The following is a 13,688-nucleotide window of genomic DNA, read 5'->3' on the forward strand; positions in this document are numbered from 1 at the left end:
ATTAATACAAATAATCGCAGGTATTGAGGGGATTGCAAATGAGGCGCTAATATTACGACAGTATTAACGTTATTATTTGTTTAAACAAATTAATTAACACCCGCTTTGTTTTTTTGCATTCAGCTAAGGTAAACAGCAAAAAAACAACCACAACAAATTGCCGCTAACTAAGCAAATTGTGGGAGGAAGCAAAGAGTGTGATTAAACAAATTAATTAATCAAACAATGTGAAATTGCGAACGCAAATGCAAATGCAATTACGAATACGAGTTTATCAACAGCTCATGAGATTTTGCAAGTTTATTACTTTAAGTAGACTATGCGAATTTGACTGGAGATTAAAGAACGTTGTGCAATAATTACCTGCAAACAAATTGTAAATAATGTAATTGTACAACAAATACGAAAATTATGGCTTTAATTCTTCTACTGTGTAACTTTCGCACCTTTTAAATTTTATGCCCTAATTATATAGTTGACGAATATTGTAGTTGGTAGTTAGAGTGTCTTTTTGGTACATACAAATTATAACTGCAATATTTGATTGCGATCAGATGAAAATTGAACAATTTACTTAAGAAATACTCTTTGTTAAAAAACGCCGACTGCAATCGGGTCTAATTTGCTGAGAATTTGGTATATTTTGAAAGTAGTGCTATATGAATATACCAAAAAAGCAGATGGAATATGGTTCTATTAGAGATGGGTGTAAGTGTTATAAGTGTTATAATATTCCAAACTTCTTATAAGATATGTATTTACTATATTATGCAATAGTTTATAGATGTCCAAAAACTATCTCAATTGATAATTAACAGCACTAAATATAAAATGGAATTCCCACTTTAAATAAGATTATTAAATATTTAATATCATAATGACTATAAAAAGTCAAATATCGTTTATTGATTTTTTATTGAATGTGACTAAATTTAACGAGTTAAGACAAACTCGAATAGCTGAAAAATTAATGTTTTCGCAATAAAATATATCATTTTTTTGAGCTGCGCTTATCGACTGACCTCTATTCAGAATCAATAAGATCGTGTTAAATCCCAAAAGCACAGCCCACATTTCCTTTTCAAATCGATTGCAGATCGATATTCAAGTCTCACATAATAATTAATTAGTATTTTGGCATGCGTTGGGCGAGTTCTTAATCAAAACGTGTTGCTCCTAATGAATATTAATTCATAACGAATTGCTTTTATTTATCTCTCTCTCTATCTCTGTCTCGTTTTCTCGCTCTCTTTTTAGACATGTCGAAATTCGTAGGCGTTGCCGATATCACGGAGAACAAGAAAATCTGGCGCATGCTGCTCGGTGAGCTGGTTGGAACATTTTTCTTGGTTTTCATCGGCGTTGGCAGCACGGCGAACGGAAGTGCATCAGTGCCACAGATCGCATTCACCTTTGGCTTAACCGTAGCCACATTGGCTCAGGTAAGTTTAGTTAAGATTGCCATCGAAAGTGTTTTATTTTGGGCCAATAGCATTGCCAATTTGCTGTCAAAGCTAGCTCGCTCGCTTTGCTCGAATAACAAGCAAAACAAAATCATGCGTTCAAGGACACGCCACCGCCGCGTTACACTTTCAGCTTGGTTCGGCTGAAAAACTCATTCACAAGCGCTACGAATGCAGTCGCATTTTGGGCAAGACATTGGCATTTAAGACAACGACGACGAGCGAACAAACAAACGCATAAAAAATAACAAAATCGACGCCAATCGACGACGCGTTGGCCGCGCGCGAATGTAATTTACAAAATTGACAGATAGATTTACAGACGCACAAAGATACAGATACAAATACAAATACAGTTGCAGATACAGATACAAATATAAATACTAATACAGTTGCAGATACAGATACAAATACATTTGCAGATACAGATACAAATACTAATACAGTTTAAGATACAAAGCTGTAGCTCTGATCATGATCATTAGCGCTGCGCACGCTGCGTATGAGTAACGCACAATGTTGCTGCATACAAAATGCGAATACTGTGAATGTGAATGCGAATGTGAATAATAAATGCGTACTCGCTGCTGCGGCTGCGTCGGCAATTAACATTAATCAACACGCAAAATATGCAATTAGATTATTATGCGTTTAATTACGTTATGCCTTTGATGTGTGTTCGTTGCTGTTGTTGTCGATGTTGTTGTTGTTGTTGCTCTCGTTGTTTGTTTCGCGCATTTTAAGCACTCGAAATTTGCATTGATGACAACACTTTGGCATCCCAAGCACAACTAATTGAGACTTATAGCTGACATTTAGATCATATCTAATAATTATCGCTACTTATAGACTGGAGAATGTCTACGAAAATGCTGATTAATTACCCAATAAATGTAACTCTAAAATTCAAAACGAACACTCACGTCATAGCTTCAAAAACTAGGGTTAACAATAAAGATTATATGTTGTTAGTTAAAAAATAATAGCTACACTTTTATGTAGATAATAATGTCATTAGACATGCGTATTAGCTCAATTTTGATAACAATAATATTAATAATTAATGAGCAACACTAAAAAGTTATTGAAGTAGAAACGGATAGATTTCTTACAGCTCGTATTTTAGAAATTTGTAATAAATTATTATTAATTCAGCGAATTACATTTACATAAGTCAAATAACAACACCAATAATAGAAGAGAATTTAAAGAAAATAAAAATAGCGCCTCTTTTAAGAAGTATTCATAGCAAAAATGGCTCAGTACAATATTCCTATTTAACTTTTCTTACGTTCCGTGATACTTAAATATGTTTTTGATCACCAAAAAAGTTTAAAATAGATATTAGTGCTATTCTTAATTTCGCAGCTGATATAAGATCAATATTTTAGATTGTTATTGTTATTGTTATCTCTCCGCTACTATTTTCAATAAAAACGGTGTCATATTATTCTTAAAATATACCAAATATATATTAGAAAAGACTCTATATACCGAAGACTATTTTTGGTATTTCAGCATGGTACTACATTCAAAATATACCATATAATAATACAAAATATATCAGATTGTCAGCCAAAGTAATTAAGACCCGATTGCAATAGGCATTTATTGCCATACAAAGTTTATTTCTTAAACTTAACTTAGGCCACTTACTTGTATATCCAATCGTTACCAAATTATCAGGAATCATAAAAACTGCAATTATTATTCTCTGTAACGTTGGCAGCTGATGTAAGTCCACTTTTTTCCATTATTAGATTTATAAAGTTTCGAGAATTGTAAAAAGGAAAAATACACTCTTGAAGTGAAGTATAAAGAATTAAATCTCATAACATATATGCTTAGATGGTTTACTTATAAGCATGGTCGTTACTTTTCCCGCTCTCAACTATTTGATAATGTGTTGAAATGGTAAAAGTTGTAAAGCTTTCACGTTCTGTGATATATCGCGATAAGCTGCAAGTTGCAAGTTGCAAGTTCCACACGTGTGCCCCCAAAGTGAAATATTGAACGTAGCACAAATTGAGTAATATCCATCGATGCATCTCCAGCTGGGTTTTCCACACTTTCGCCAATTGGTAACAGATTCGTTACGATTGCCAAATGCCCGCGACAGGTGAAAGATAGTCACGAGTGTGTTTGTTGTTGTTGTTTATGAAAACCGAGCAATATTTCAACGATTAGTTGCAGTTGTAGTTGCAGTTGTAGTTGTTGTTGTCGTTGTTGTTGTGGCAGTTGCAGCTGCAATGACGTGTGCCACGAGACGTGGTCCGAGTGTGGACATTCATTTGGGTTAACTGAACTCGATCCGTGACCAGACAATGTGACGACAATTGCCTTTAGCTCCAAGCTGACGACGATTCCCCATTCTCTCTATTCGTTATTCGTTATTCACTGTTCACAATTCACAATTCTCCAATCGCCCAGTCAATGAAGTGTAACAAATAAAAAACGTGACAATTAACTGAAATTTAATGCTCAACACTCACACACACACAAATTTAAGACTTATATGGAAATGGAAATCGGAGAAGATTGCGACTGGAATGTAGATTTTGTTGAGATTTTTGTTGAGGGGGAAGGAAACATATAATATAAGAAGATATACTATGTACATATATAAGTAGGAAATTAATGCGAAAAATATGATATTGAAACTAAGTTCTAAGTAATTTTACGCTAAGCAACAAAATTTATATTAGAGATCTTTTAAAACAGAATCTATAAAAAATGGAAAAAGTCAAACTAAACATTAAAAATATTAAACTCAATTTTGTTCTATTAAATTAGGATCTTTTTATACAAAATTCTGTAAGAAATGAATAAAACCAAATTAAAAATTGAAAACATTTAATTCAAATTGTTCCACTTTTTATTATTTAAGCAAATCTATTTATATCTTAAAAAAATAAAATGTCTAACAATTTGAAGACATTTAAAATTTGAATATGTGCGAACTTATTTTGGTTTGAGTTCGACTATAATAAGAGAATCTAAATCCAATCCTTAACTGTGTATTATTACTCAATAACTCGCTTCAGTAATTGACTTGTAAATACTTGGCGAGTAAGATTTGTTTATATATCTATTTAAAGTCGATGACCTGGCGACTGGAAAAAATACTTTTTAATTCAAAATTAAATAATAATAAAAACTTTAAAGAAAAACAAAATAAATAAAATAAAAATATACAAATTCATGAATTTGTTGGTTTTTATTAAACTAAATTTAAATATGTAATAGTTAATCGTGTGTAAATTGAAACTGAATTTGTAAACAAAGTTTTCAAATTAACTAAACTTAAATATAGTTAATTATGTTTAAACTGAAACTCAGCCTCAATAGTCGATATAAACTGTTAAGCTGTTCTTAACACAATCTGAACCTTTTCATAAGACTTAAGTGGTTAAGGACTATCTTAATTGTGATCTGTTAAATCTGCCTTTTCAACAGATAGAAGTTAAAGGCTATCTTAATTATGATCTGTTAAATGTGCCGCCCACTCGTCAAAGTATCAAAGTATCAACTCGTATCTAGATGCGACTTTTAAGGCAGTCAACAACACAAATGTTATGCATGAGTTGAGCGTTGATCCCAGCTGCAAAAGTATCTCATAGTATTCGCTTTCCCCGCTCTACACTCGCTTTCCCTCCCATCAAAAACAAATCGCTCCATTTGTATGCAGTTTGCAAGTTTGGCTCGTTTGATGTGGAGACGTTCGCTTTGACAGCTTGGCCAAAAGGAAGTGAAACACAGCAAAGAGCACAGCGAAAATGCAAATAACAATGCAAATAGCAATAGGCAAACGCTTTTTATACCCGCTACCCAGAAGGGTAGAAGGGTATTATAACTTTGTACCGGCAGGAAATGTATGTAACAGGTAGAAGGAGGCATCTCCGACCCCATAAAGTATATAAATTCTTGATCAGCGTCAACAGGCGAGACGATCTAGCCATGTCCGTATGTCCATCTGTCTATCTGTCTGTCTGTCCGTCTGTCCTTATGAACACCTAGATCTCAGAGACTATAAAAGATACAGCTATAATATTTTTTTCGACAGCATTTGTTGTGCTTGCTCGCAGATCAAGTTTGTTTCAAATTTTTGTCACGCCCACTTCCGCCCCCGCAAATCACCAAAAATCGAATAACAAGCGTAATTTGAAAACTAGAATTTTGGTATATACAATAATAACTATAGTCCTTGAAAATCTGGTTGTGATCACTTAAAAATTTTGGAAATTATTTAATAAATACTATTATATGGGCAAAAATGACTACTTATCTGGTATATTTTTCACTATGATATATTTTGAATGTAGTAACACATAAATATACCAACTATACCATTTGAAGTATTTTTTGTATTTTGTGGTTTATTATTTTGGTATATTTGAGCTATATCATTTTTTTTATATTTTGGTATATTAATACAGCAATATTTTGCTTTTATTCAAAATGTGTATCCGGTATCTCACAGTCGAGCACACTCACCTGCAGCTTTCTTACTTGTTTTATCTTGGCAAACGAATCGTTGGGGAAAATTCCAGCATTGCTTTTGATGCGGGTCCCAAACGAATCACATGAGTGAATGTGTGAATGAATGTTTGAATGAAGAATGCCAAGAAGCACTTGAAGTCATAAATTGTGTGTGCAGTTGCCGGCAATCGAATCAGACTTTTGAAATCAGCCACAGTGGCTGGCAAATATATTTTGGGGGGTTGGGCCCATTGATTAATGGGCAGATGATCCATGAATACTACTCGCAAAATTATGAAAAGGCCAATGTGAAATACGCCTCGAAAACATCTCTGGCAAATGGAGTCAAAGTCGCTAGAATCAAACCTCCAGCAGCAATCAAGGTGCAACATGCAAGATCAATAAAAGCCCAAATCAACGGCAACAACAACGACAACGACAACAACAACAACACAAGTGCAACATTGGCAACGCAAAATTGTGCGTGCGCCATTCACAAAAGTTGAAATCAAACGGCCCGAAATCAGCGTAAATGGCAAAGTCAGGCTTGACGGTTTGGGCCAATGGCTCAAAGCGAACTTGAAACGTTACACAGCAACAATCACCAGCAACCAGCAACAACAACCAGCAACGACAACAACAACAACAACATGCGCAGCGGGCAGTTGCAGAAAAGCAGAACGAAATAAACAAGTTAACATTCAATTTAACAAAAAAGCTATAAAATATGATTTAAGCGCAAATGTCGCACAACAACTTGAACAACAACAACTTGGACAACAACGCAGACATTTGTGCGCCGACGCTGCGCATGCGTAAGCCTCGATCCCAGCGATCGATATCTCTATATACCATACACTCATATCTTCCATGGGTAACTGACAGTCAAAGCGACAGCCAGACAGACAGACAGACACTTAGTCAGTCTCACACGCAGTTAACCAGTCTTTTGCTCGTACCTTAACGCAAATTCAAAGCCATTAAAATTAGACGCGTTGCAAGGTCACAATCTTTTCATGTGTATGTCAAAGTTAAAACATTTGGTGCTAAAAATCTGCCAGACAGTTCAGCCACATTGTTGTCTCTCTCTCTTGCTGAATACATTGTATTTTTGTTATAGCCCAATCGACCCTCTGCCACATATTCAATTACTCCGCAGACTCTTTGACAGCGACGCAATTCAGTTGCGAGTGTTGACATCATGCCGACTGACGCCTTAGGCTGGCCAATGACTAATCAATTTGACCAAGTTAATGACACTAGCTGTAGTAGAAAAGGAAAGAATTTTAAAATAAAACTAAGAAATGGCTTACGATGAATATAAAACTCGCCATAAGAAGCAACAAAATATTTTCTAAGAAACCAAATTACTCCAAGAAATCATTTGACATAAAAGTTGTTCAACATTTTTAATCAATTGTGAGATTAACATTTTATGTAATATAAAATGCTATGACGGTTTTTTAACCTCATACAAGTGTCAATGCACACCTCGTAGATTGAAAAGTCATTCGTTACTTTGCCATTTACTTGAACTAAATAGCATTCATTGGTTGTCGAATTGTATTTATATTGATACATTAGAGCTGGTGCATCAGATTTTGGTTCTTCGTTGTTGTTCTTAAATTCTGGTTTTCCACATGGATCCGCATTTAAATATTCACAATATTTATAGATTCGATTAATAATTAATGCAAAGTTAGTTTTTTTTATGGTATCCATCGAATAAATAAGACTAAATATACTAAAAATATATCGGTATAATATGTTTAAAATGCGAAACGGTATTTTTTCATACCAATTATATGATATGCTGATATACATAAGTATAATATGTATAACATGTGAAGTGGTATTTTTTCATACCAAAACTATATTATACTGTTATATTTGCATGTATATTTAGTATTATTTTATTTATACCGCTTTTATGTCTTACCTAATGGGCTGGAATGTACAGCACCAGCAACCAACATCAACAAAAGTACAGCGAATTTCATTCTTAGTTTGTTGATTATTAATAAGTGATTATTTAGCTGCTCTTTTTCTCTACTTTAAGTTGTTCTTTGAAGTGTCAAATACGAACTGAGCTGTTCATTAAAAAATTGTGTATTTTAAATGATTTCATAATATACTAGATACGGCTTTAGAAATTCTTAGAACTTTCATGACCAGTTGTTGATATTCCTGATTTTGCTTCTAAACAAACAAAAAAACATATTTAAATGTTGAATTATACGTATTAACACCTATTAAGAAACCTAATGTGAACTTTTCACTATAATAGACCCTTAAGGGAAGATAAGAGAGAAACTTAAAGAACTTACGAAGCTTTAAAGGTATCAAAAATTCTTGTTTGATGTACACAATTCTATATTTAAACTCATATAAATTTAGTATGAAAATATTCCATTTCATTCGAAGAATACTATTGTATATATATATAGGTAAGAAATAGGTAAGAAATATATATATAAATTTATATATTTTTTAGTATATTTAGTAGTATTTTATTTATGTCGCTTATATTTCTTACCTATTACGAATATACATATAGGATATAATGAATAATAAGTATTAATAAGTTGACAATGAAAATTTAACTATAATTAGTCAATTTTTATTAGTCACAATAAAAAATAAGAAGAATGATGAAAATAAGCTTTCAGAGCCAAAATCCTTGATTCAATTTGAGCTGTCCAATTTCGGGAAACTTAATCGACTCATTTTAATTTATTTGTATGTGAAGGGTCTAACTAAACAGTAAAGTGCTTATGTATATTGAAATTTTAGTTACTTTTTATTTATTAACAAGGATTCCATAATTTTCGTATCTTTATATCATATTTGTAAAATTAATTTTTTCAAAATTACAACATTTTTTTTACATTTAATCAATTATCCTATATGATATCGACAAAGAAGATATTAATAGTTAAAAGGAATTGTAAAATAAATGTAAGAAATGGCTAAAGATGAATACAAATATCATTTTACGAATCAATGAAATATTTTCTAAGAATCCAAATTGCTTTAAGAAATCATTTGACAAAAAAGTTGCTCAATATTTTTAATGAATTATTCTGCGACATTTATAGTCATAAGATGATTGTTTACTAGGGTCGTTTTTTAACTCCAGACATGTGTCAATGCACACCTTGGGGGATGTAAAGTCATTTGATGCTTTGCCATTTATTTCGTAATATAAGTCACAATCATTTTTTTCCGGATTGTAGACAAATTGAAACACTATTAGCGATGGATCAATATTCAGTTCTTCGTTGTTGTTCGGTAATTCGGCTATAGATATATAGATAGATTCGCATTTAAATAAGCACAATAATCAATTAAAAATTAATGCAAAGTTTAGATATTTTTACGGTATACTTCGAATGAATAGCACTAAATATACTAAAATTATACCAGTATTCAAATATATATTACACCGCTGTAATTGTACTTTACTTACTTTTATTAATGGCTGGTATTTTTCTTCTTGGATTGGAGTGAACAGCACCAGCAAGCAACATCAACAAAAGTACAGCGAATTTCATTCTTAGATTGTTGTTTATTAATAAATGATTAAGTTGTTCTAAGTAGCGTCAAATGCGAACTGAGCTGATCATTAAACAAGCTCATCATTAAATTGTATTTTATATGATTTCTTATCATACAGTTTGTTATGATCCGGGTTAAAAAAATTGTCGAACTTTCACGACCAGCTTTTGATATTCCAGATTTAGCTTCTACACGAATATACATACATATAATAATTAATAATTAATTTCCGACTCATTAACGCATAAGAAGAATGTATGAAGATGATTGTTTTAAGTCCACAATTTTCAATTTAAACTGCGCATGTTGCAATTTTGATGAGCTTAGTAGACTCTTTTTAATTTATTTTTAAGTGAAGGGTCTAACAAAACAGTAAAGTGGAAAGTAAATAAAACAAAAGAGGAAACGTTTATATATATTTTAATTGTAGCTACTTTAAATTTATAAACTATGATTTCATAATTTTCGTAAATTTTTAAAATTTCAACACTTGTTCTATATTCATACTTCATAAGCAAATGAAACTTTCATAAACTTAAATAGTTTGACTTAAAGTTCGTATATCGTGTAATAAAAGTCATAGTATCTAACATGCTACATGAATGAATCACGTGGCCGCATTCTCACGCACTTGTGGCATGCCACTCGGCATAAGTTAATGATGGGTTCTGCGTGCCCCATCGAGTGCTTGCCACAAAATTTGATTAATATCAAATGGTGGCGCGATGCTGCCTGCCTCAAGTGCGCAATTAAAAAGTGCGCAGCCAACACAATCGCAGCGCAAAGCGCTAACAAAAGCCCGATCTCTGATCGATGTGGCAAAGAGCTGACTCAGCCTCAACACTTGAGAGTGTCTACCTGGCTGCCTGACTGCTTGCCTGATCTTGATGATTTCAAAAGTGCATTTTACTACAAGTCGAATGATAATTCGATGGCGCACACAAAAAATTGCAATATGCGTGCGTATGCCAAATGTCAAGTTGCCACAGCCGCTGTTGTTGTTGCACACACACTCACACACTTGCAACCCATTGCCGGGCGTAAATTCGCGGCAACTTTTAGCCGCCTCGACAGGTCTTTGCTTGGCCTGGTCTGAACTTGCTCTTAACTCGCACTGTAATTAGCAGCACTGTGGAGCAGCAAATGGCCTGCGATCAACGACCAGCAACGCCTCCATTCCCCTCCAGCTGCCGGCCATCCCCTCGGGCTTTGTGGCTTGCGCATTTATTAATTAAACACACGCAGTCAGCGCCGACATTGGCCATGTGTGCACTTGAAGCTGCGACCGTTGCATGCCACAGCCAAATCCAAATCCAACTTGAAATCCAAATCCAAATCGATATCTAGCAAGCCAGAGAGTTGCTCTGAACTCTGCTCGACTTTGCAATACTTGGTACTCAGTTAAGATTACGAACGAGTAGAATGTAATTATATTTTTTTCATTGATTGAAATTTAGCAAAAAAAATCTTACAATTTTTAAAAGGATTTCTTCCATACAGACCAATTTCGCTTTTTCTATGTTAACAAAAGAAGTTTTCTTCTTTACCTCACAATTTTACCTTTTCTATCTTAATCGATTCGCATAACGAAAAACAAAGTATTAAGAAATGAAGGAAAAACTTTTGAAACAACCTTATACAGAGTAAAGTTTTTTATTTGTGTGTTCATATTTTTAGCTTAGAATAAAATTTCAAAAAGATAAAACAAACAAATCTTGAGTTTGAGAACTTTAAGAACTCAAAGAAAATTCTTAAGAAATTGTGATATAAACAAATTCTTGAAACAAGATATCGATTTTAAATTATAAGATAAAAAATTTATTTTAATGTTTGCTATTTAGAATAACCTTTGATTATTTAATATATGGATAATTTTAATTTTAATTTAAAAAATACTGCTCTCTACTCATGACTGATTTCATTACGACTGAATTGCCAATATCGATGTAAATGTATATATGTAGAATATAAAACCCAAAGCGAAAACAACTGAGATCTTTATTCTGAAAGTATTTTGCTTTGAGAATAAAACTTGTGTAGTGAAATAAATATAATTAAATATATTTATAATATTTGAAGAATATACATAATATAAATAATTAAGATTATTTGACATGACGTTTAAACTTTGTGTATAATTCATTTAATATCCAATTAGGGAATTATGCCTTAATTTAACAGAAATGACTCTCTTAGTGTTTGACATCGAAGTTTGTCACTTAAAGAGGTGGAAAAGCATACATTCATAACTTTTTTAAATATTCAACTTCACTTTCAATACTACTTTCAATTGCCACAAGACTATTCTAACCATTTCAACTACCTCTATCGGGTATCAAATCCAAATCCGATACGAAAAATCAAATCGCCAAATGATATGGAGTTACATAGAAGCCTGCACATCGACCTTGGACCAATGCGTTTTCATTCATAATACGATTGCGAATGCAAGTGTGACTATAAGTGCGAGTGTGAGTGTGAATGTGAATTTGAGTTTGAGTATACTCACTCATACAGCTCGAGTGGCAATTTGTTGTGTTTGAATTCTAAGTGAAGCGACGATGGGCACTTGAGTTACGATGATTCAACACAAACAAGCAAAGCGAAGCGAAGCGATTCACTTTTACTTTCGATCTGCCAAATGGGAATTGCACTCAACATGGCATTAACTTTGGCTCTAACTGTAGCTCCAGCTTTGGCACTTCTCTCTGTCTTTGGCTTGGAAGTTCAGTGCGTTTCCATGTCAGATAAAATTGCTTGTATCCGTTGGCAGCTCATTGACACTCTCGGCTTGTTTTTTGGTCTGCATCTACAACTGCGTTTAACTCTGTTGCGTAATGGCCAAAATGCAGACTCCGTGGCAAAGGGTAAACATTACCCAACCCATCGTCATTGCCAAAACGTCACTGACTTTAAGTGTCAACTTGACATTTGAAGCCATTAACATGCAAAAAAGGCAACTGGAAGTGGCAACTAAAAGGAGGTGAAACTAGACAGAGTCAGGAAACGTTGTATAACTGTTCATGGATCTTTAGTTGCTAAGAATATTACTATTCAAAAATAATAAGTATCGTTAAATTACTAAATATTAAGTATACGTTCCAAATAATTAGATATGAAAAAAGGAAGCGAAGCTCAGCTAACATAAGTGAGCTAACTTTATTCAACTATTCACAAATCATTAGTTGCTAAGAATATTGATACTTATAGTTGTATTAAAGCAAATCACTATTCGGAAGTGATAAGTAACTTTAAACACAAATACTAAATATTAAGTATATATGAGATATGAAAAATTAAGCGAAGTTAGGCTAAGTCAGCTAACTTTATACAACTATACATGAGTTTATTCTTAAGTTGCTTTAAATGTTAATACTTCTCTTTGCACTATAGCAAAGTATTATGAGGAACTTATGTAGTACATAATATGTACCCTGCAAATATTAAGTATACGTTTCGAACAATTTGATATCAAAAACTAGGCGAAACTGGCCAAAACATTGTTCAGCAATTATTAAATTTTAGCATGCATTAATAATGCATCTAAGAATTTTTTTATACTAAAGCAATGTAGAATTCAGAATTTTTAGGAGTTTTTAATTGTAAATATCAAATATTACGTATACGTATATATTAGTTATCCATCGTTTTTATTGGTAGGATGTTCTACTTCAATTGTAGTTAATTTAAAATAATATCACATCATCGACAAATATTAATTTATAAAAAAGCTTCTGTGAATTGGCATTATAGAATGAAAAGTCATTTCAAATATTTTTGTCTTTGAATTTACAAAGTTTTATTTACTACCTTACACTGTTGATCTTCGGTTTGACGAACGCTTACTTACGTTAAAGTTTGTTTAATATTTATTGTTTTAATGAGGATTGAACTTAAATTCATTGGTTATTAAGAAATACATTTCATTTTCAACCCTTTACATAGATTTCTATAATGAATTGTTGCTAATATAAGGAAGTTTCTTAAAAAGATTTTCCTTTGTGCATAAACAAAAAAGCAAAAATATGTGTCTCTAACTGAAGTGTGAAATTTATTTCGTCTTCTAGTCTTTTCGTAAGAATTTCTCTCATCACGTAATCGCATTGTTTATAAAATTAATGTCACATTTGTCGTTACACTCGAAATACTCACTTAACGAGTTAATAAAAAGAAGAATTTATGAGCACA

At 32.7% G+C, this 13,688-nt stretch overlaps 1 protein-coding gene across 4 annotated transcripts in view; it reads left to right on the forward strand.

The window, feature by feature from the left end:
• The window catches only part of LOC133842564 (aquaporin), a 29,909-nt gene that overhangs the window by 15,190 nt on the left and 1,031 nt on the right, over window positions 1–13,688 (forward strand). For all 4 annotated transcript variants that reach the window (XM_062275714.1, XM_062275715.1, XM_062275716.1 and 1 more), the window contains one exon: window positions 1,258–1,442. In XM_062275714.1, the coding sequence (XP_062131698.1) occupies window positions 1,258–1,442 (185 nt within the window). The remainder of the gene's footprint in view (window positions 1–1,257; window positions 1,443–13,688) is intronic.

This window comes from Drosophila sulfurigaster, chromosome 3 (genome assembly GCF_023558435.1).
Source record: "Drosophila sulfurigaster albostrigata strain 15112-1811.04 chromosome 3, ASM2355843v2, whole genome shotgun sequence".
In the NCBI taxonomy this organism is placed as follows: domain Eukaryota; kingdom Metazoa; phylum Arthropoda; class Insecta; order Diptera; family Drosophilidae; genus Drosophila; species Drosophila sulfurigaster.